The sequence below is a fragment of the Passer domesticus genome, chromosome 6 (genome assembly GCF_036417665.1).
Source record: "Passer domesticus isolate bPasDom1 chromosome 6, bPasDom1.hap1, whole genome shotgun sequence".
In the NCBI taxonomy this organism is placed as follows: domain Eukaryota; kingdom Metazoa; phylum Chordata; class Aves; order Passeriformes; family Passeridae; genus Passer; species Passer domesticus.
Genome location: NC_087479.1, coordinates 57,981,692 through 58,003,291, shown reverse-complemented (window position 1 = coordinate 58,003,291; position 21,600 = coordinate 57,981,692). Strand labels below are relative to the sequence as shown.

The 21,600-nt window shown below is 40.4% G+C and overlaps 1 protein-coding gene across 1 annotated transcript; it reads right to left on the bottom strand.

The window, feature by feature from the left end:
* Positions 1 to 3,527: 3,527 nt before the first annotated feature.
* On the bottom strand, positions 3,528 to 20,866 carry CCDC34 (coiled-coil domain containing 34). Its single transcript, XM_064426075.1, has 6 exons — positions 20,633 to 20,866; positions 17,304 to 17,436; positions 15,085 to 15,192; positions 6,940 to 7,098; positions 6,345 to 6,486; positions 3,528 to 5,145 (listed from the first exon to the last, which is right to left on the bottom strand). The coding sequence occupies exons 1-6, from the start codon at positions 20,806 to 20,808 to the stop codon at positions 4,931 to 4,933; spliced, it is 933 nt and encodes a 310-aa protein (XP_064282145.1). The 5' UTR covers positions 20,809 to 20,866; the 3' UTR covers positions 3,528 to 4,930.
* Between the last annotated feature and the right edge of the window lie 734 nt (positions 20,867 to 21,600).

Genomic DNA, 21,600 nt, shown 5'->3' with positions numbered 1-21,600 from the left:
GAAGAACCCTAACAATTTTACATAGGAGGAACACACCCAGACCACCTGAAATAACAAAAAAGTATGGAGTTCTTTTTTCAAAGATCTGTTTGTGTTGGAATCTTGTGAAACATGATCAGAACATCCACTACATTCAGGAAATTACATAAAATATTTTCAATTTTTAAAGCTGTTCAGCCTAACATAGAAGCAAAAATACTTCCCTAGTCAGCATTTAAGCATGAACTGTACAAATAAATCAATAATAACATCAGCCTAAAAAAAACCCAGTTAAGAAAAAAAAAATAGCAGCAGCAGCACCTAAATCCTAGAGTTTCTTCAAATTAAATTTTCTGTAACATTTTGTATAAGTAGCTGATTAAAGCAGCATGAAAATACATTCTTCCTAAATTAATTTGGGTTATATTACCCACTTTCCCTCCACCAAGAATGCTGGTAGTTTTACCCTCCCATTTTCCTTCCTGAGAAGAACTTGGATATGAAACAGACCCAAGGTCTGAAAGGCATTTGAGTTTACAGTAGGTACAAGGAGGTTCCACACAGGTTATGTCAGCTGCAATGGGCTGGAACACTACAAAGAGCCAGCCAGAAACTCCAGTGTTCATCTGTGGATCACTGCAGCAGCTTTGGCACTTAGCTCTATAAATATCCCTGCCCAGATTCTGCTGCTGAGGGCACCACAAGCTCTTGGCATGCACATTTGGCTTGGGACACCTCTGACAAACTGCTTACACAGAGTGGCAGAGCAGAAAGTGCTGGGTGGGCACAGTAACTCCCTTCTCCCAGTGCATAAACTTTGATATTGAGTGAAATAAATAATGCAGCAGAGGCATCATACTGTGCCCAGTCACAGCTGCAGCCTCACCTGCCATCCCATCCACCTTTCATCTTTGTTTCCTGCATCTGGCATGGAAATTGTTTTGCAGTTTTGTTATCAACACCTTTGCAGCCAGCAATGCAAAGCACAGCACTGCGAGGATTGCTGTGGGGACATGAACTCCAGCTCAGCCAGACCCCCAACACATCCTACAGATCTGCCACTGCCTCCCTCAGTGCACTGTGAGCTATGCCCAGCCTGGCACAGATATCCTAACAGAGAGAGAAATCCCTTCAGATCAGTGGAAATCAACCATTGCTATCAACCCTTTAAACCAGTTACTCTAGTGCCATGATTTTATCTTCTAAAATCTGAGAAGGAATGGTGTAAGTTATTTGCCACAACAGCATAAAATTATAGCCTTCTGTGGCACACAATCTGAAATTATGTTACAAGGCCAGCCCATTTTATAGTATAGTTGATACCTTGTTGGAAAAAATCCAAACTTTATTTCTCTTCTTTAGCAAAATCATTATGTGGATTGAACTTGGGCCAATATGTGCATTCAGCAGCTATCTTGCCTTAACCTTTTGCTGTAATTTAGTTAGGACAGAATTGTCTTTACAATGGTATGGATAAGCTATAGCAAGGGCCTCATTCTATTTAGGGGTTCTAAGTCCACTAGTTCATTTTATTTCACTACAAGCAAATAAATCCAAAAAGAAATACAAAGCCATGAACATACATGCAGATAATTATGCCAACACACCTTACTGGTGGCCACATTCAGAGAATCTGTTAGAGAAAACACTAAAATAGCATATGACTCTTCAACTAAATCAGAGTCCCAAGAAATCTCTGTAAACTAATACAAAATTAATCATTTGGATTACAATCAAACACTGTCCCTTTATCTTAAACACTCACAAGCTTCACACAGCTCACCTAATATCAGGGCAAAGGCAGAGCCACAATGACACCCAAGGAGGCTTCAGGCACCTGCTGCTTATTCCTCTTCAGCCCCCTTCAGTGCCCTGCTGTTGGTGCAGGGCCCCTGTGTGCCCTCTGCTCCCTGCGGGGTTGGGCAGCACCCCTGGGCACTCCATGGCTCCTCACCTTCAATAGCATTCACCTGCGCTGCACAGCTGCAGCCCATTAGGGACCAATTAGGGATCAATTAGGGATCAGCCCCACTCCCAATCACCACCAACTGAGTACCTATAATTCCCCTCTTTATGTTTTCTGTTCAATAAATGCCATGTCAACCATTCCCCTAACAGGGCCCTTGCAGAAGAAATATCAGATATGACACAAATATCCCTTGTGCAGGCTCCACTGACTCTGGAATGTGTTTTGACGTTGATTCACTCCCCAAACTTGCATTTCATACCATCAAAAATTCTCATACCTATGCTTCTAGAACACCGACAGTATCAATACCTGTACAACTTTATAAAGCAAGACACAAGAAAAACAGTTCCAGAATCCCACCCACAGCCACACAATTTCATAAAGTAACACACAAGAATAACAGAATTCCATCCACAGGCACAAACCTCCATAAAGTAACACACAGGAACGAGATAGAATCTACAAGCCCCCATCCTAAGAGCTGCAATTCCCAAGCACAACACACACTTTACCAGCAAACCAACACGTGGCACTGAACAGCAGAGCCACTCCGCCTCTAGCCCCTACTGCTGTTTTAACAACTTCCCTTGCTCCTTTTGCAGCTTCTGTTGCATTAGATGGCCTGGAGTTATTTCCCATGACGTTCCCAGCAGCTCACCTGTACCCCAGGTGCCAAATCCAGTCTGGTCCATCGGGCAGGGTGCCCCCACTGCTCTCAAGGCTGCGCTGGGCTCCGGCTCCACCTCACCCTACAGCAAAATCCCAAATCATGCTGGGGTCACCAATACATGGGAACCACAGCGGAGCCACCACCGACACCAGAGAAGGCTTTGAGCATTGCTGACCACCTTCAGTGCCCTGCTGTTGGTGCAGTGCCCCTGTGTGCCCTCTGCTCCCTGCGGGGTTGGGCAGCACCCCTGGGCACTCCATGGCTCCTCACCTTCAATAGCATTCACCTGTGCTGCACGGCTGCAGCCCATTAGGGACCAATTAGGGATCAATTAGGGATCAGCCCCAGCCCCAGTCACCACCGAGCACCTACAACAACGTTACTCTAGAAAAATATGGACACAGAGTTCTACATGCTGAAGATAATGTGCAGTGTTCTGTGTGCTTCTACTTAACAGACTCACAGTTTGATGTTTCATGTATTTTACAGATGCCAGACTTCTCCTAAATGCATACAGTAAAATTAAGACTTTGTGAAAGTCTAAATGCAAACACAAAGCAAATAATCTATCAGTGCAACTATAAGGTGTTGCAGTCTCATTAGCATTTTCCACTATCTAGAAAGAACAGACACAGGCATATTGTATACACTGATTCACCCAAAGTAATGGTACAAGTATTGTATTAGGTATAAACTTGACAGGAGATAGTTTACTATTTTTTACAACTTGCTCTGAAGAAATTAAAATATAACATTAAGCCTAGAACTAGATCAATAGAAAACTTACATTCCAGAATATGACTTGGTGTGTTTTCTTACCACATAAGTTTTATAATGTGCAATATACTTTTTAATACTGTAACTTTTTAAGGATAACAAGGTATTTCTCAAAGTGATTCAACTACAACATAAAAAATAAGTCTTTTTATTTCTGCTTTTTCCTTTTCACCATTAAAAACAGAATTGTTGAGATTGGGATGGATCTCTTGAAATGGTCTAGTCCAACTCTGTTGTTCCATAGAGGACCAACTGGAAAAGGTTTCTCAGGGCTATGTCCAGTCAGGTTTTGAGTATATCCAAGAATGGAAACTCCACACCACTGGCCAATTTTTTCCAGCATTTGATGACTCTTCCTCTTAACATTTTTGTCTCACGTTTAAATGGAATTTCCTGTATTTTGATTTCCACTCCCCGCCTCTTCTCCTCTCGCTGGGCACTACTGAGAAGGGTCTGCTCTCTCTCTCCAGCCATCAGGGATTTTTACAGACATTGCTCAGAGACAGTACTGGACCTTCTCTCCTTCATGCTGAACAGTCACAGCTCCCTCAGCTTCTGTCTGTCAGGTGCTACAATCCTTTCATCACCTTTGTGGCCCTTCACAGAGCTTCCTCCAGAATGTCAGTGTCAGTCTTTTCCTGGCACATTCCTGCCCAGGAATGGGCCCAGCACCCCAAGTGTGGTCTCACAGTTATGGTACAGGGGACAGACTCTTCCCCTGCAGCCCAGGAGGCTGCTGGCTGCACTGGCCACATCCATCAGCTGTCCAGGGGACTGAGGTGAGGCTGACTGCTGGCTTGCACCCCGGCACACACCCCTGCTGAAGGCTGGCTTGACACTCGCTTCCTTCTAGCTCTCAGGAACCTCCCTTATCACCAGACCTCTCAAAGACCACTGAGAGTATCCTTACAGTGACATGTGCCACTTCCTCAGCTTTCTCAGGTGCACCCACAGGTTCATGCATGTCGTCACTGGCACCAAACCTCACACCCCTGACCAGCTGTCCCTGGTTTGTACATCAGGGCCAGCAAAGAGCCTGTATCCATTGCTGGCAGCACTCCAGCTATCCCACTGTATCTGCAATCACAGTGACATGATAACCCTGGAACTGAGGCACGCCAATTCCTACTGCATTAAGCCAAGAACTGTTTTAAAAATTGTTACAAATTAAAACAATTTGTTACAAATTAATTTATCTTTAAAATAACTTAGTGAACACTGGTGCCCAAAAGAATAACTACACATACAAAAGAACTCCTTTAACAACAAGAGAGGAAAGGAAGAAATAACCCTGTGCATTTTATTGGCATCAAGGTACACTCCCATTACAATTAATCTTCTCCTTTTTTTTAAACTAAAATGCAATATAGAAAAAAACATTAAAAGCCTGATTGGTCAACTAGCAGTAAACACAAAACCTGCTCACAAAAATGGGGAAAAAAAGACACAAAGCAATCTGCACTGGACATGTAACTACACAGAAGGTCACATTTATGGTCCGATTTGGTCAAGATTGTAAGGACATTTCTTCTGGACTATAACTTCTTTCTGCACAGGGATCCAGTACAAGGGTTACTCCTGGGCTTAGAAATCACCACTGGTAAAGCTGCACGTGGCTGACAAGATACAGGTCTCTGACTCTTCTTCATGGTGAGAACTCTGTCTTCCTTTGGGGGAGGCACATGTACCGGCTTCCAAGGAATGGGGTTACAATATGCTGGAGCTGGATACAAATTTCTATCAGCACTCCCTGAAACATTTAGAAAATACACATAACTGAGAAGGAGTATTTCCACTACAAGCTTGCCAATGCAAGCAGTTATAATAATTATCTGGACTAAATACAACACATCTTCAGAGAAAGGCAGCACAGGCACATCACATATTTAAAGTGACCCAAAATGATAACCATTCCACCTTTTTGTTTTTTACACAGTCACTGGTATATTCTTCACCTCTACTGAAATAATAAGCAGGTTGAATGCTCAGTCCTTTGTGTTCTTAAAAACTGTCAATGTCTACAAATTTGCTACTTTGTTTTACGCAGCCACATGATGCCTACACTTCAAAGTTTGTAATACGTTACACTGAATGACACAAGTGCGTAAACAAATATTTTTCAAAAATCATTTAAATAAATGATTGCAGCTGTCAGTATATAATGCAGGTCCAACCAAAACAGCAAGGCAAGGTATATCACTATATACAAATAAATGTAAGCAGAAGAGTAAAGGTTGTTCACCTGCTTTATACCTGTCTCTTAAACATTCAGAGATTCCTGTCTCTTAAACATTCAGAGATTCCTGTCTCTTAAACATTCAGAGATCAGAATTTTGGTCTCAAAACTATTTCTGTTGCAAAGTCAAACAGAAGCAATTATTTTAGTTGCACAGAAAAATGTTTTCAAACAAAAATGGACCAGGATTACAGAAGCCAAGGAGGTGCAGTGCAGGTGAAAAGCATAATTTTAGCTCAGAACACAGATTGATGCTCCTGTCTCCTTTTTCAGACAGGACTTCTGCCAGCTTCTAACTGTTCTTGTGCCTCAAAACCCCACCTCTTTTCTAAGGGGCATTCAGATGTGCTGACACACACCTTCTGTAACACAAAAACTAACTTGAAAATGACATAAATAATGTGATTCACAGGACCCAGTACTTTGTTCTAGAGATTCCTATGCCTGGTAAGAAAAATCGGATGAAATCATCCTTTGGTATGCCACATAATTATCTCCAAAATGTCATTTTCCTCCCAAATAAAAAAAAAAGCTAAGAAAAAGACACAAAAGGTCTCAACCTGTTTCCCTGACTTATAGCATAAGTAACCATTCCTATGTGCCAAAACTAGGTATTAGATGAGTGTCTCAAACAGCTTTTATTTTACACTAAAATACTAGAAGGAAGGAACCACAAACCCCCATCACTCCATATTTGTACTGTACATACAAACCTGTAGACCTCCCATGTGGGAAACCATAACCATTTAAAGCAGGTTGTGGTTTATTTCTAGCATTTTGCAGCCATTCCTTAAAGATTTTCTCTGATCTTGTTCTCTTCTCCTGTAGCTCAGCCTCCCGTTCTTTTTCTTTTTCCTAGAAATAAAAAATAAAAGGTAGTCCTAGACAAAGCCCTGTACAACATATACAAAATAGTAAATAATTTTTTGCCCATTTCCAGATTGCTGAATACAACTCAAATATTTCTTCAAATACAAGCATCTTGTCCTAACAATGGAAAATATGCATTTTTTGGTTTAAGACTGAAAAAAACCCCAACCCCCAACCTCCATGTTACTCCAGTGTTTCCCTAAAAAAAATATCAAATGCTATTAACAAAAATGCACTAATATGCATCTTACTTTGCTGACCATACCACAGTGCCTTTAATGCACTAACATTGTAACTCCTGAAAGATTTTTCTTCATGTACAACACTGCCATTTGATGTCCATATATTCAATGCCAGATTTGAATATATCAAATCTGAATCTGCAAGAAGTTGCAGATTAAGTAACTCCATCCATATAAATGGTCAGTTCATTAACACCTTCTCTTTTTTCTTCTTTTCTGCCTCTTCAGCTCTCTTCTTCTCTAACCATTCTTTATACTTTACGTCAGCCTTTTCTTTTAACTGCATTTTTTCTAGTTCCCTTGTGGCTTTTTCTGTCATTTCTTTGTTCAGTTTTCGTTTTCTTTCTCTTCTTTCCTATATGAAACACATCAAAAAAATAGAACAGAATTTTTTTAGTATATTCCAATGAGCAATTCTTTTGAGGAATACAGTAAATTTTATTACACAATTACAAAGAAAATTACCATAAACATGAAAAAATATATGATGCTATAAGCTTTTTGAAATCAGAACCTATTCACTGCTAGATTCCAGGTATGATAGACATACAAACTTGTCAAAAAAGACAATAAAAATTTTACTTTCAGATCTCCACAGCTTTACTGCTCTGTTTTATTTATTCAGAGATTTTTAAACACTTTAGACACATCTCAATATTTCTGGGAATGAAATACATATGTTGCAATTCTCAACAGTGATGTGTTAGCTTTACTTGTCAGTGAATCTAGAGCAAACTACAGTTCCAAATGCAAGTCGGGTAAACTGCCCCCTTCTAAGAGTCACTGAGATATGCAGATTGTTCAGCACAGTTCAGCATAAATTAAACAATAAAAAAATGTCACATAAAAATACAGTTCATATTTTGTGGCATTCTCTTCAGTATTTATACCCTTCCATTTATTCACACAGGGACTACTTTAATAAATCAATCCACACAATTCTCCTCTTCAAATTATGAAAAGGAAAATGAGAAAACACATTCTGGGGTAAGCAAAATGATAACTTGAGGGTGAAGTGAAATTGCTGCCTGTATGATTTGGAACAGAGAAACACCAGAGGCCTCACTCACTTCTACATCTTTTCAGTGTGTGTGTATCCAACAACAGTGTTCTGAGGATCCTGCTCTAAGCAAACAACCACATATCTACTGGCCTTTGCTTGATCTGGAGAGGGAGGTGTTTTCATTTAAAGAGTGACAATAGCTCTCATTTCTGTTCCTTGTAACCTTTATGAAGTGTCTGGAATCTTTACCTAAGGGTTTATTGTATAAAAGACATGAAAATAAATATAGGAGAAAACTGAAAAAAAAAAAAAAAAAGGGGGCTACTTCCATACTTAGGGGAATGGTTCCATAATGCAAAACCTTTATAAGCAAAAAGTAGACTACAAATCTGTCTAAATACTACAAAAGCAAGGCAGGGAAGCTTCTTAACTTATCTATTTTAAATCACAATACTTAGATGAGTCTAGCTACTCTCTAGGCTGACTCAAAGTTAAATTAGGTCCTATGTAAACAATAACATGCCACACACACTACCATGAAAGCCACGACTATTGCTAAGTTTTACTTCCAGTGAGACATCCCTAAGACAGGGGGACTCCCTGCAGAATTGCAGACTTTATACACTGCCTAGAAATTTTTCTGCAGACAAACCAGAAATGCTTCCTCTTTCTCTCACAATCAGAACAGATTTTCCTTCATATAGTTAGTGTAGACCACATCCCCAGCTTTAGTAACCCATCCTCATTATAGAAGTCTATAAAAAATGCTATGAATGTGCATATTAATGTCCATGTTCTTCACTGCTACTTTTCCTTTCCTTCCATGTATATGTGAATATTGTTTATGCTTGGTGTTGTTTAGATTTTTAAAATTCTCTTTGATCTTGTGTTCAAAACAGTCACAATCTATTCACTAAACCCCAGTAAATTTACCTACACTGCTATATGGTTGTGGTATTACCTAAATTAAGGTATTGATTGTAAAACATTCAATTAGTCACTGCAAGAAAGGCTTGTTCTCCTGCCACCCTGGCCAAGCACATGGTCAAGGAGAAAGGATCCAAATCTACCCTGAAGGTTCAGTGCTCTGTGCTGTGATTCTATCAGGTCTGAGAACGCAATGAAGCCTGGCTTAGGTGAGTCCTTGGAAATCCCCCAGCCCACACACATCCCCTGTTCCACAAAGCTGTGATGGTGACTGCCCACAGCAGGTGTCTTCTGCAGAAAAACCAGACCCACACAGATCTGGTGAATGGTCAAAGGATTTTAAAATTTGAAGTAGTGTCCTGACAGAAGGTAAGAACACTAAATAATTTTCCATGCAGGGAAAAAAAACCCTAATTGCTTTTGAAACAGAGGCACTATATCCAGCTGGAAGAAAACTATAAGAATATGTATTTCTGTATTTTCACATCACTGAGCAATCGAGAGGCTGGAATGAGCAAAGTGCAGAGGTGCTTTCTGTTCTGCATTTTCTGTGTAGACTGCCCCTGAGTGGAAGCATTTCCAGAAACTAATATGTGATTGATATTTTTAAGATACTTCTCAAAGCAGTCCTTTCCATCTTATGATCTGCAGAATGTGACATGTTTCTTTTCACAGACAAGAGTTCTACTTCACAGCTGTTTGCTGACATCTTAGCTAGCATATTCTAGCATCAGTTAATGCTGACCAATGGCAAAATACAGGAAAAGCCCACATTGCCAACATCAGAACATACATCCTAATTTACTTGTTTATCCTCATAATAATTGTGGACATTAACTACTTCTGGCACTCTTGGAAATCAGGGACATTCAAACAGCTGTAATTATCTTTTCAACTTTGCTCCATAACACAACTCAGTGACCAGGCTTAGCCCACATGAATACTTCTCTAATCTCTCTAGAATTTCCATGTGAAAACAACAAGAGGCTACAAAGGAGATCAGCAACAGCCTGAGCTGAAAATGGCTCTTGACAAGCTGGTTTATACCAATTTACTGCTCAAGTTCACAGTCAGGGCAGACCCCACTGCAGCCTAGGAACTGGAGAATTACTGCATCTTTCTCCCAAACTGTGTTCATTTCATGTGGGGACTCGATGCATGTGACAAGCACAAAGATTTAGTGTACCTGTTCCTGGAACACTCCTGGGATCTCCAGAAGAATATGGACTCCATGAATGCTGCTGAAATAATTGACCATTCATATTCACCTGTCACACTGAATTCCTCTTCCAAAATGCTGTCTAAAACTCATTCTAACATTCAACATGAGAAATTAGTTCATTCTACTTACAGCAATCTAAAGGAGATTAAGATTCAGGTACAACTTAAAATTATAACCATGGCATTGGTCATGCATGACACCACAGAAAAATTCTGTGTAAAGACTTTTCAGGTCCAGAGAGCAAAAGACCCACAATATGGGGGAAAAAAAATCCGTAAGAAATTAAGCCCAGACTCAGAAAAAAAAAAAAAATTAGATATGTAAAGACAGACTTAGGTATGTAAACAAAATTTTAGTTCTTTAATGCAGTTGGTTCTCATGACTGGAAAGCATTTCTACTAGCAGCTTCCCTCACAAAAACACTTCTTGAAAGGCTTCAGTCTTAAATAAGTGGACATCTTGGCATCTCTTTCAAGTCTAAACTGTCAGCAAAAAGCATAGTACATCAGGCTCTCCATTAGCAACCAGTGTTTGACTCAACAACAGTTCAGCTGTGAGAATATTAACCCAGACAGGAAAGATCTGGATTTCATCACCTTTCTGCCAGAGGAGATTCCAATTAACATGTCCCCAAGCTGCAGGCTGGCATGACAGGATTCCCCACCCCTTCTGTGGAAGTGCTACTATTCCTCACAAAATCATTACCAACCCATTGGATGAAAGACAGAGAGCATGAGCAAGCACAGCTTTTGAACTTGAAAGTCATGCTCAAGCTGTGGAACAATCTGTGCTCTGTATTAACCATGCTGAGATAAAAGAGACATTAAACAAAAAGCCTTTGGTGTAAGAGTTGGCACCTAGGTGTCTCTTCTGGAGGAACCAGCACACCAAAAAGGGAAGGCTGCTCCAAGGACACTGTCATTCATTACTGCACACTGTGTTGGTTCTAGGCTTTCATATACTCCTTAATGCTTTTTGCTTCTCATAAAGACTACCAGCCAACAGCATAGTAAATGGAAAGAACAAAATTTTCAATGAAAAAACATTCCAACAGAACTTTTCCATCCTGTACCTAGTTTCCACTACAAATTATATCTTTCAGTAAGTAAAGGGGACTTATTGAAAAGAAAAGAACAATAAAAACTGTTGAACATTCAAATTCCATCTTTAATGCCTGCTTGGTAATGTTTACTTTTATAGAAAAAAATTGTTGCCTTATTCTCTATTCAACAATGCAGAAAGTATTTAGAAATGCTACAGTCAATTTTAGATTGGTATTAGAATAATTGTTTTTTCCAATGGAAAATTCTAACTTCACTACTTGTGCTGTTACAACTTTGATAGGTATCACATTACTACAGAATAAAGAATTACATGCAAACATTAAATACAGGGATGTTAACAAAATGAGTTTCAGAATTGCAGTTATTTTGGAATGCAAGTATTCCTCTTTGGGGATTTCTGTCACTGTTGCAAACACATGCACAACACATGTACTGGGTTTTGGTTTGGATGGAGTTAATTTTCTTCACAGCAGCTCCTGCTGTGCTATGTTTGGATTTGAGAAAAAAAAATTGTTTGTGATAACAAGTTACCACTAAGCAGTGCTGATAAAGCTTCAAGACCTTTTCTGCCTCTCACCCCATGCCAGCAGGGCACAGCTGGGGGGCACACGAGGAGCTGGGAGGGGGCACAGCCAGAACTGACAGCCCCCAGCCCAAGGGAAATCCCAGACCATCCTGCTCAGCAAGAAAAGCTGGGGGAGGAAGGGAGGGTCTCAGCTGCCTCCCGGGGCTAACCCACAACAATAATAATATAAATATTTATATGTACACTCACGTATATATATGAATTGCGTACTCCAGGTATTTCTAAGTTCATGCTCTATTGACATTGTAAAAATGCAGCAGCTTTGCAGAGCCAGTAAAGGTGGATTAAATATGATTTCGAGATACCATATTAGATTGTACAAGGTAGAGTGCACTGCATCAGAGCTGCTTTTTTTTTTTTAATATGCAATCAAAAACCTGTTGTCATCAGGCCTGAGCTTTAATGCTAATATTTTATTCAGCAATAATTCCTAAGAGGTTCTGACTGTGATGACAGTGATAAAGAATTAAACTGTCATGGCAGTTTACAGGCTCTCCACATTTTATGCATTCACAAGGCATTTCACAAAAGCTTTTCATACTTTGATTTGCAATCTGCAATTCCACAATTATAGGTACCTTACTGAAATTACCTTACTAAAGTGTTCAGTCCCACAGCTGATGACAGGAATGAAAGAGACTTCACATCACAAATTCACATAAAACAGGAACTCAATACCAAACTTACTTGCTCAGCATTTACAACCATAGCCACTTCATTTTATCACTAAAGCTATCAGTAACTCAGAAATAAACATTTTAGTTACATAAAAAAATCATGTTATGTTCATTTTCCTTCTGGAATCAAAAGCATGCTTAGCATTATTTTATATTTAAAATATTTCAATTGATACTTGCTAAAAAGTTAACAGACAATTTATTGTTTACCCACAAATGGCTCAACTTTAAGAGGGAGAGAAAGTGAGACTATTTTTGTCCAGGAGGGATTCAGTATCTTACTGAAAATTGTAAAGGCATTATCAGGTCCAAGATAGTTCCTAAAAATTGGTTTTATTAAGCTTTTAATTCCTAGTGAGCTGAAAAATGTTGCCATGAACAAATATTTCTATAAACATATTTCATGGCTTCAATGTTCTTTGATAGCTCGTATTTCAAAACACTACTTCTAGTCCATTTACCACCTTTAAGAACCACAAAAGCTATTTACATAGAGGAACACTAAATAGCTAGGATTCCTTTACTTTCAAAAATAGTTTCTGCAAAATATATAGAACCATAAGAAAACCACAACAGCATATATTTTTTAATCTATATTAAATAATAAAAAAAAAACCCAGTAGTGAACAAAAACAGTGTTCAAGCTTTGCTTCCTAACCTCACCCTAAAGGAGTATATTTAACAGTTAAAGAGAGCATCACAACTAAAACTGCCATGTAAGAATACTGGCTTGACATACAGAAAACCAGAATTCTCTTATGCATATACAAACATTTTACTTCTCTCACAAGCATGTCTCACATTCCCAGGACAAAGACAGTTCCAGCAGTGTCTCCTGGTGCTGGATGCTCGAGATGAAGGAAGAAGTTTCACGTGTGCTCACGTGTGCCCTCTTTTCTTTATCACTACAGTACTGAGCAATGGGACAGGACACAGCCTTGTGGGAATTACAAAGGTAAGGTCCCTGAAAGTACTGCCTCTTCCAAATAAAGCACTTTCTGCACACAGGGCTCAGAACCAATAACTGAGCTCCAAAAAGGTGAGTGCCTAATGCAAATTTCAGTGAAAAAATACTGCAAGCTTTGCCCCAAGAAGCATCTTCGGATACTTCTATGAGGAAAATAAGTGTTTTAAAAACAGGAGATATGTATACACTCCCCAAAAAAAGGATATCAAATGTCAGTGCTCACGACTATTACCTCAACTACAGGTGAAATCTTGATGCACCTTTAAACATCTTAGTCACTGAATTGACATATTTGTCCTTCAGTCTGTATCCAAATCCACAAATAGTCTTGCAGAAACTTGAGGTGGGACAGTCTACACAGCACAAATGTTAATATCCTATGGACAGCTAAGCTTTTAAACTCAGTCCATCCTTGATTTGAGTGTGGTTTATAGAAAAGACTAGCCAATGAATCGTCTGATTTAAATGAAAATCAGCTTACTTTTTTCTAACCACTTGCTCTAAGGATGACCCTATGCTTCCAAAACATAATTTGATAAAGTCCAGACACAAGCATTTTTTTTCTCCTGTCTTCTGGGCTGGTGCAATTACCATAAAAATAACCTCCTAATCCCACTGACAACAGAATATAAATTGTTAACCACTAAATCCACAGAGTTCCAAGGAAAACACAAATAAGTAGAAATTTATGGAAGCTGAAGGAGGTGGTAGGGGGAGTGAGGAGGAGGCAGAAGGAAAACTCTGGTTTTGAACTAAAACTATTTTAAGAGGCAGACCAACTTCTTCAAGCCAACGAATAGTTACAGACAACCAGAATTTAATTTTCATTTAAATTTCATTTTGGAAGAGGAAAATGGAATTGTATATGCTGAAAAATAAATCTACTTTTACCTGTGTACTTTAATTAGTAATACAAGTAATAAGAAATTAATAGAGCAGGATAGGTTCTGCAGAGGGTTTCTGCCAATTATCCAACCAGCACTGAGACTAAGATGAATTAGGTTAGATCCAAATATATGTTAGTCTACTGCATCTAGGCTGAATCTGAAGGAGTTCTAAATGTAGGAGGTCTGCCCATCCCACCCAGCTAGTGTTGCTGAGATATTCTGGGTAAATTTTCATCTGCTTTTGCTCAGAAGCAGAAGTGGATGCAGTGAGCAGCTGGTATTGCTGCAGACCACAGGACTATGAACACACGAACTGGACACGCCTTGGGCTCCCATTGCTGCCACCCAGGGCAAGTGCTCACCTGCTGTGACACAGCTGTCACACAGCCCCACTGAGACCAGCACTGTTTCTCACCCTGGACCCAGGCACTCCCTCCAGAGAACTCAAAAGCCTTTTGATCCCACCCCGAAATTCCTTACTGGCTGTAGGAATTCCCAATTGCTAACTGTGTCTTCTGACAGTTCCCTCAATCTGGCCCCACACCTCAGTTACCCCTCCTAAACCACATCCTGTGGTAAATACTCCTTGCCTGCCCATAGTGATATTTAACTAAATCCTTCTTCTGGTTCTGCCTGGTGTACAAAACATTGCACACAGTCAAGATGTACACTTACCCAAAAATGTTTGGGCACTGAACCTGGGAATTCTGGGTGCACTGAAGACCAAAATCCCTGCTATCACCAGCAGAAGGCTACTGCATAAGATGCACACCCATTGTCAATTATGTGACTACTCAGAAAACAAATCCCCTCGTACCCCACAGGAAAAAAAAAAAAATATCAACCTTGAAAAAATGTTTAGCTGCTTTGGCATGTTCTTATAATTTTCAATTAAAGCAGCCATTTACTCAGCTAACTGAAAACATGGCAAACAGACTGAGTAAATTTTACACAGGCTTACTCAAGCATGCCATCTACTAGAATATTTCCAGTCAAAGCAATATTTACCTCTTCTCTCTTTTTTAAGACCCATTCCTTGTGTTTCTCTTCAGCTATTCTTTTTCTTCTTTCCCATTCTTGATTTTGCTTCATTTCCTCGAGTTGTTTATTCATTTCCTAATTACAAAAAAGTATACATTTCAAATCTGTGGTGACCATTTACAGCAATACTGGCAGTAGTGCTGCAGTTAAAGCAATGTAAGCATTAGATTTTGGTATATTTTCCTTCATTAAGATTTTAGAGCAGAAGAATGGCAGTGAACACAGAAATGCTATGAAATACAATTAATGAAAATGTATAATTTTGAGGATATTAACTAAAAATACAGATTTTAATTAGGCTTTGGAAGCAATTAAATGCATCAAATAATTCCTCAGCTTACTGAAATGCCTTTTTAGTCAGCAGACTCTTAATTTGCAGCAGTACTCTCCTACAATATTTAAAATTTACACTGTGTACTGCTCTGCACTGTGAATGGTATGAAAAGCTAAGTGAAGTGTTATTCACCTGTGATTTTTAGTACCAGAACTATTAGAACTTTAGGGCTTAACACAAGGCTTACTAAAGCCAAAATTATTGCAGATTCTAGCAAATTTTCAAACAGGAGTTTTAATTGGAAGGTGAGAAGAAATTTTCCAAGTATATTTATATAACATACAGTATATATGCAACCATTTGTATCTCTCCAGTGAAGTTAATAAAGAAAAAAAACTAAGGAGACAATTTGAGGTGTCCATCTTCTCCAACAGTAACATTAACACAAAGTATTAATTTTCAATGAAAATTTATACCTTCAAACACAGATGGAATTATTTCCATGAAACTGATTTTTTGGTCCCTACACTGCAGTCAGTTTCAGAGAGAACCCCTTTCTTATGACACAGAATTTCAGTTCAGTAGGACATCAGTAGAAGCTTACAGAAAGCTCAAACACCCACAATACAGACATAGTTTGAAAATACAGTTGTTGCTGCATTGAGGCAAAGTTACCCCAAGTAACATCTCTCTTGAGTTCCAAGACACCTGTAGTGCAGGGATCCTGGTTTCTGTAGAAGTTTAGAACACTTTTATAATGCAAACAGAGCAACATTTTTTGGTATAAATATCACATATCTCATTCTCTTCTGGCATCCTACAAAAATGTTGATTATATTTTTCTCCCAAATATAAGGTTTTCGCTCTGTCTTGCTGCAGTTTAACATCTAATGTTTTCAAAATCTTACAAACTGTATGACTATTTTCTACATGGCCTTAAGCAATGCTTGTTCTACAACTGTTCTTAATACTTAGTTGAGAGACATCAGCCAGCTTACATTTACATTACCAATCAAGAATACAAATGGGAAGTCATGGAACATTTGGTGGATGTGGATTAAAGGATCAAAGAATATTCCTCAAGTTTAGCAAACTACTTTGGTGTACTGCTGACCTGTAAAATTCTGTTCCTGAGCCTTCCAGTGGTAGGTGTTTTATACACAACATGAGGTAGCCCACATAAAACTTTACAGATAATCCCAGAAAGGCCAGGAAAACATTCAAGGTCAAGCAGTTAATCAGTAACTAAAGTGAGAAATTATCTAATTTTGATGTGATTGCTCTAATCACTACGCAATACTTCCCATTTGATGTTCAACAATGGTGTAATTTAACCAACTGCAACTACAAACAGAGTAATCAGGAAAAGATAGGGTGCTCTCACTTAATTGAGACCCAGCCCTGGTTCTCAAGAACTACTCATCTGCAAGGGGCAAAAAGAAAGAATAAGGAAAAAAAATGCTGTAGCGGGGATTCCTTTCCTGGGAAAGGACACCAAACAGCTGTAAAATTATGTGCTAAGCAGGTAACAACATTGTTCCTCAGAACCAACAGTGTAGCTTGGCACACTTAGAACCAGCACACATCCCATCTTCTTCTACAACCTACATGTAGGCCTATGCACCCATGATGAAAATCAAGGCAGTAATTACATAAATGTTTTAATCTTCTAACATCGAACCATGACCTGACAGATACAAAAATATTATACAGCACCAGTTCAATGAAGCGTAACACGCAGCAAAAGAAAATGCACATAACATGAATCACACCAGCACTGACAAACACCAACTCTATGGAGGCCTAAAGCACTAAAAAAACAACTACTCATGTTTCTACAACCAAGGAAAAGAAAATCCTGTGTCTGCTCTCTTCTATTAGACTCAGAATCAGAAAAGCTGGATGTGGTCACCTCTGCAGCTCTGGCCTGTAAGCGGGCACGCAGCTCCTTCTCTTTGCCAATGAACCACTCTTCCCATGGTGAAAGGTTATCTTTCAAAGGTGACACTTTTCTCCCCACTGCTGTTTCAGAGTGTTCAGCCTTCCTGAATTAGAAAAAAGAAATGAAGAGAGTATTATCTATAATGTATTTCACTGAAAAGTTAGTGTTATTGTCTTGAAAAAGTACTTTTCTTTCATGGCATAATGTGACAACAATGATATAAGCTTTCTACTTGTTTACTAATCTCCCTAATGGATAAATGGCATTTATAATACACTCTGACCATCCCCCTCACAGTCTGCATTTTACTTACTAAATTCTAGCTTGTTAGTGATTTAGACTGCGGAACAGATTGGAACACTACCTTTTAGGAACTAAACTGAAAGAATACCTGTAACATCAGTGTCCCTTTGCTTCTCACAGATGGAAGCCAAGAAAGAACAGAGATTGAACATTAACATCCTGTCTGTGGTCACAAGAAGCTCCTTGTAGCCAGTGGTCTTCAGCAAAAGCAAAGCAAAAGCAGACAATGTTATTTTCTTTGTTCAAGCCTTACACAGATGGATTCACGGTACCAAGAAACCTCAGCACTAAGAGTGTATTCATTACAAATCCATCTGTTCAATCCAGGATGTTTTCCATCTTAAAACACTTTCACAGGAAATGTGCTGAAGAAATACAGCCAGCATACAACACTTGATGGTATTATACAAGGTTCTATTAGATGTTTAATAGGATATCTTACCTAAGTCACTCATAACTTCTTCACTCATGAATATTGCAGCAATCCTAGCCCCAGGTCACAAATATCTTATACAATATTCCATACATGTACTATTTCCTAAGTAACACAGTGCATTAGCGTCCAAGTCAGATAAATCTGAAAACAGGTAAAGAGATTTCTTTAAAAGATTTGTTTCTGTCTGCCACAAGTTTTTCTTGAGAACAAAGCAATGAAACTAGACTTCACTATTTCCTATGGACGTTCAGGCTCTGGAAATACCTACCTACATATATACTCCGCTACAGTGAGGAATTCTCTTTGCTGAACCTAAGATACAGAAGAAGCACCCAACAAGCATATTATGCTAATGCTCCAGAAATCAAATTTTTAAATGTAAGACATCTGTATTTTATCAATACAAAAGTACAACATACTCAGGACACAGCAGTACTCCAACATTCAACTGCACAACATTTTCTGTCCCAGTCATCTTTAGAACACATTTCTGTGCTAGAAAGCATTTGGGGACAAAGTCAGTGTTACAGTTTTGTCCTACTCTTCCCTGTTGTTTTACCCATGTGTGTTTGCACTAACAGGACTTTGCTGGTCAGGTCAGGGTAACTGACTCACACGGAAACCTACCTGGAGCAGGTTTATTTCCCCAGACAAACCCACTTCTACGGTGTGAAATGCAGAGTGACAGAACTGACAGGGACACCCTGACACACAGACAATGCAAGGTCAGAAGCAGCACAGACCAAACACACCAGTCCAGCACAGCCACACACATCTAGGGCTTTTATGCTACAGCATTAATAAAGACCAAAATTTTAACAAAGACAGCTTTTAAACACATACATATGGTAAGAGATGCCACTTAAGAATGCCTAATAACACATTTTATAAGAAAATAAGTCTCTGAAAGTTCATTAAAGGACAAAAGTATTATACATTCACATTCAGGAAAAAAAAAAAAACATAACTTTGTACAGATTTGACATTTTGGGCAGGGATACTTCCTCAATACATTGATTTGCTTTGCATGATTTGCATTATGGCACCTAGTGGAACACAGCTGACAAATTAAACCAACCTGGAACAAGTACTAGGAGAATGAATAAATTAGGAAAAATAGTATTTATTATGTATTTTCTTCTATCAGTACTCATGAAATTCAAGATGTCAATTTGTAAAAAAAAAAAATATTCATAGTAATAGATTGAAAACTTACTGCAGATGACTAAAAAATAACACAAAATGAAGCTTAAACAGGAAAACACAAGCTCAGTATAAAGATCTGTGAGGAGACACACTTATCCAATACTGTGTCTAAAGCTCTCCAATTGCACCAGAACCCCGTCTTCCCTGGTGTGCATTCCAGCCACCAGTCACACTCTCCTGGCACACCAACCATGCATTTTAAACCACTCACACCTTGAATTTCACAGGACCATTTTCTGAAATTCTAGCAGCTATGAACTTCCTCAAAATAATTGAAGCAATAGATTTCTTAAAATAGCCTATTCTCACATGCACATTTAATTCTAAGTAAGTATCTTAAATCAAAGGAGAGACATTTGGCATTAGACCCAAATGTGATTAATAGTGAGCAGTGATTATTGTTTGTTGTATATTCACAAAGGCGACACATCAAACATAACACTGGATCCACAACGAAAACATGAAAATGCCTAACAGCATTAACAAGGCCTTGCTCCCACCCCTTCTCTTTTGCAAATATTGCATTTCCCACAGCATAGCTGCCTCCAATTCTTGTGTACTTTTAAGAGGACAACAACAATACTCAGAGCGCATGGGGGGGCTACATAAGAAATGGTTTTTACTATTGCACTTCTGAGATCCTGGCAGCCACACACAGAAGCTGCTATTTGAACACAAGGTGGGCACTTAGTGAGACACAGCGGCAGTGCCCATACCAGCCCAGTGTATTTAGCCCACGGTTTAACAGGACTGCCAGCTCAGACCCTAGAAGGGGCTGTCTTCAGCTGCACCTCAGTGTGCCAGAGAACACCGCAGCAACAGGCCCGATTGGGAGCTGCTTCCAACAGCCTCTGAAGCTCAAAGACGTGATGTAGCATGAAGAAACTGCAACAGAACTCCAAGGGGCATGAACAAAACTGCTCACTGGGAAGTAGCATACAGAGAGCCAACAGGAAAACGGAAAGAAGGGACCATGAACTAGCTGATCTCTTCACTCCAAAGCCTCTGGCTACACTTGAACACTCTTCCCCTGGACTTTCAGCACTTTTTTTCAAGAAATGCTTTTAAGTAAAGTGCAGTATGGTCCATGTTCCTTCACTGCTCCCCATGGAAACCTGCACCCCGTGAAGCTCTGCTGACCTTCCTTCACTTCACCGGCACTTTTAGACTTTCCAAGATACTCAAAAAAAAAAAAAAACAACACCAAAAACAAACAAGGCACTTAAGGCGCTCGTCGCTCATGTCTGCAAACAAGGCTATATTTATGTAAAATAATCTTCTGCCGCCGGCAGAGGGAAGCGAGTGCAAGGCAGCCCCGAGCCCCCTGGAGCCCGGTCCCTGCCGCAGGGGTTACCTATGGCCCGGCGGGCTCCGGGAGCCTCCGGGAGCCTCCGCCCGCTCCTGCTCCGGCTCCTCACGGCCCGGGGAGCTGCAGCGGGACGCGAGCGACAGCGGCGAGCCCTCCGAGGGGCTGGGGGGCGGCTCGCCCTCAGCGGGCGGCGGGCTCGGGCGGCTGGCCCCGCCGCTCATGGCGGGGCCGCGGCGGGAGCGGCACCGGTTGCCGAGCAGGGCGGGCCGGCAGGGGCGGTCCCGGTTACCGACAGGGCGGTCCCGGTTCCGGACGCCGGCAGAGCCGGGCCCCGGCGGGGCGGGCCGGCCGCGCTCCCGGCGGCCCCCGCGGCGCTGCCATGGCCGCGTCCCGCCGGGCCCGGGCCGGCTGCGGCCGGGGCTGGGGCACGGCCTGGGCGAGACACCGGGCAAAGACCGGCCCTGAGCCTCTGGTGAGCGCTGAGCCGAGGCTCCCTGCGGTGGGATCTGCCTGCCCGGCACCGCCAGGGCGAGCCCTGACACGCCTGTGCCGATCTCTAGCGACTGCTCGCAGTTCTTTATTGCTGAACGTTTCTGCACGAGTAGCCGCGCAATAAACAGGAACCGGTAACCTCGTCTGCAGGTGACAGTCCCGACGCATCAGAAGAAGGCATCTCAACATTCAAACAGCCAAGTCAAAATTCGTAATCTATACTGGCATTGAATTGCAAAACCCCATTTCAGTACTCAGAGTTACTGTCTTGTTTCTGAGTCACAGTTCTAAAGCTTGGTTTTCATACACCTCTGCTAGGAAAACTGTGTCCTTGATTTTCCACCGAGTCTACAACTATCTGTAATAAATAGGTCAGATTATATATCTATATAGATATTTCTATCCCCGTTTGCCACTGCATTCTTTGTCAGCCTTCTATTTGGGTTCCAAATTCTGGGAATTCCATTGCTTGTGGAATGGAATGTGGTCCCCTTCATTGCTTGTGCTGGGCCACCCTTACC

Bases quoted from the DNA above. Each gene is read 5' to 3' on its own strand.
- CCDC34 (XM_064426075.1), bottom strand. From the start codon at position 20,808: ATGAGCGGCGGGGCCAGCCGCCCGAGCCCGCCGCCCGCTGAGGGCGAG. The intron at 7,099-15,084 runs GTAAATATTGCT...TGTTTCATATAG, and splicing joins TCTTAAAAAAGAGAGAAGAG to GAAAGAAGAGAAAGAAAACG. The intron at 6,487-6,939 runs GTGTTAATGAAC...TTTTATTTCTAG, and splicing joins AAAAGAAGAAAAAAGAGAAG to GAAAAAGAAAAAGAACGGGA.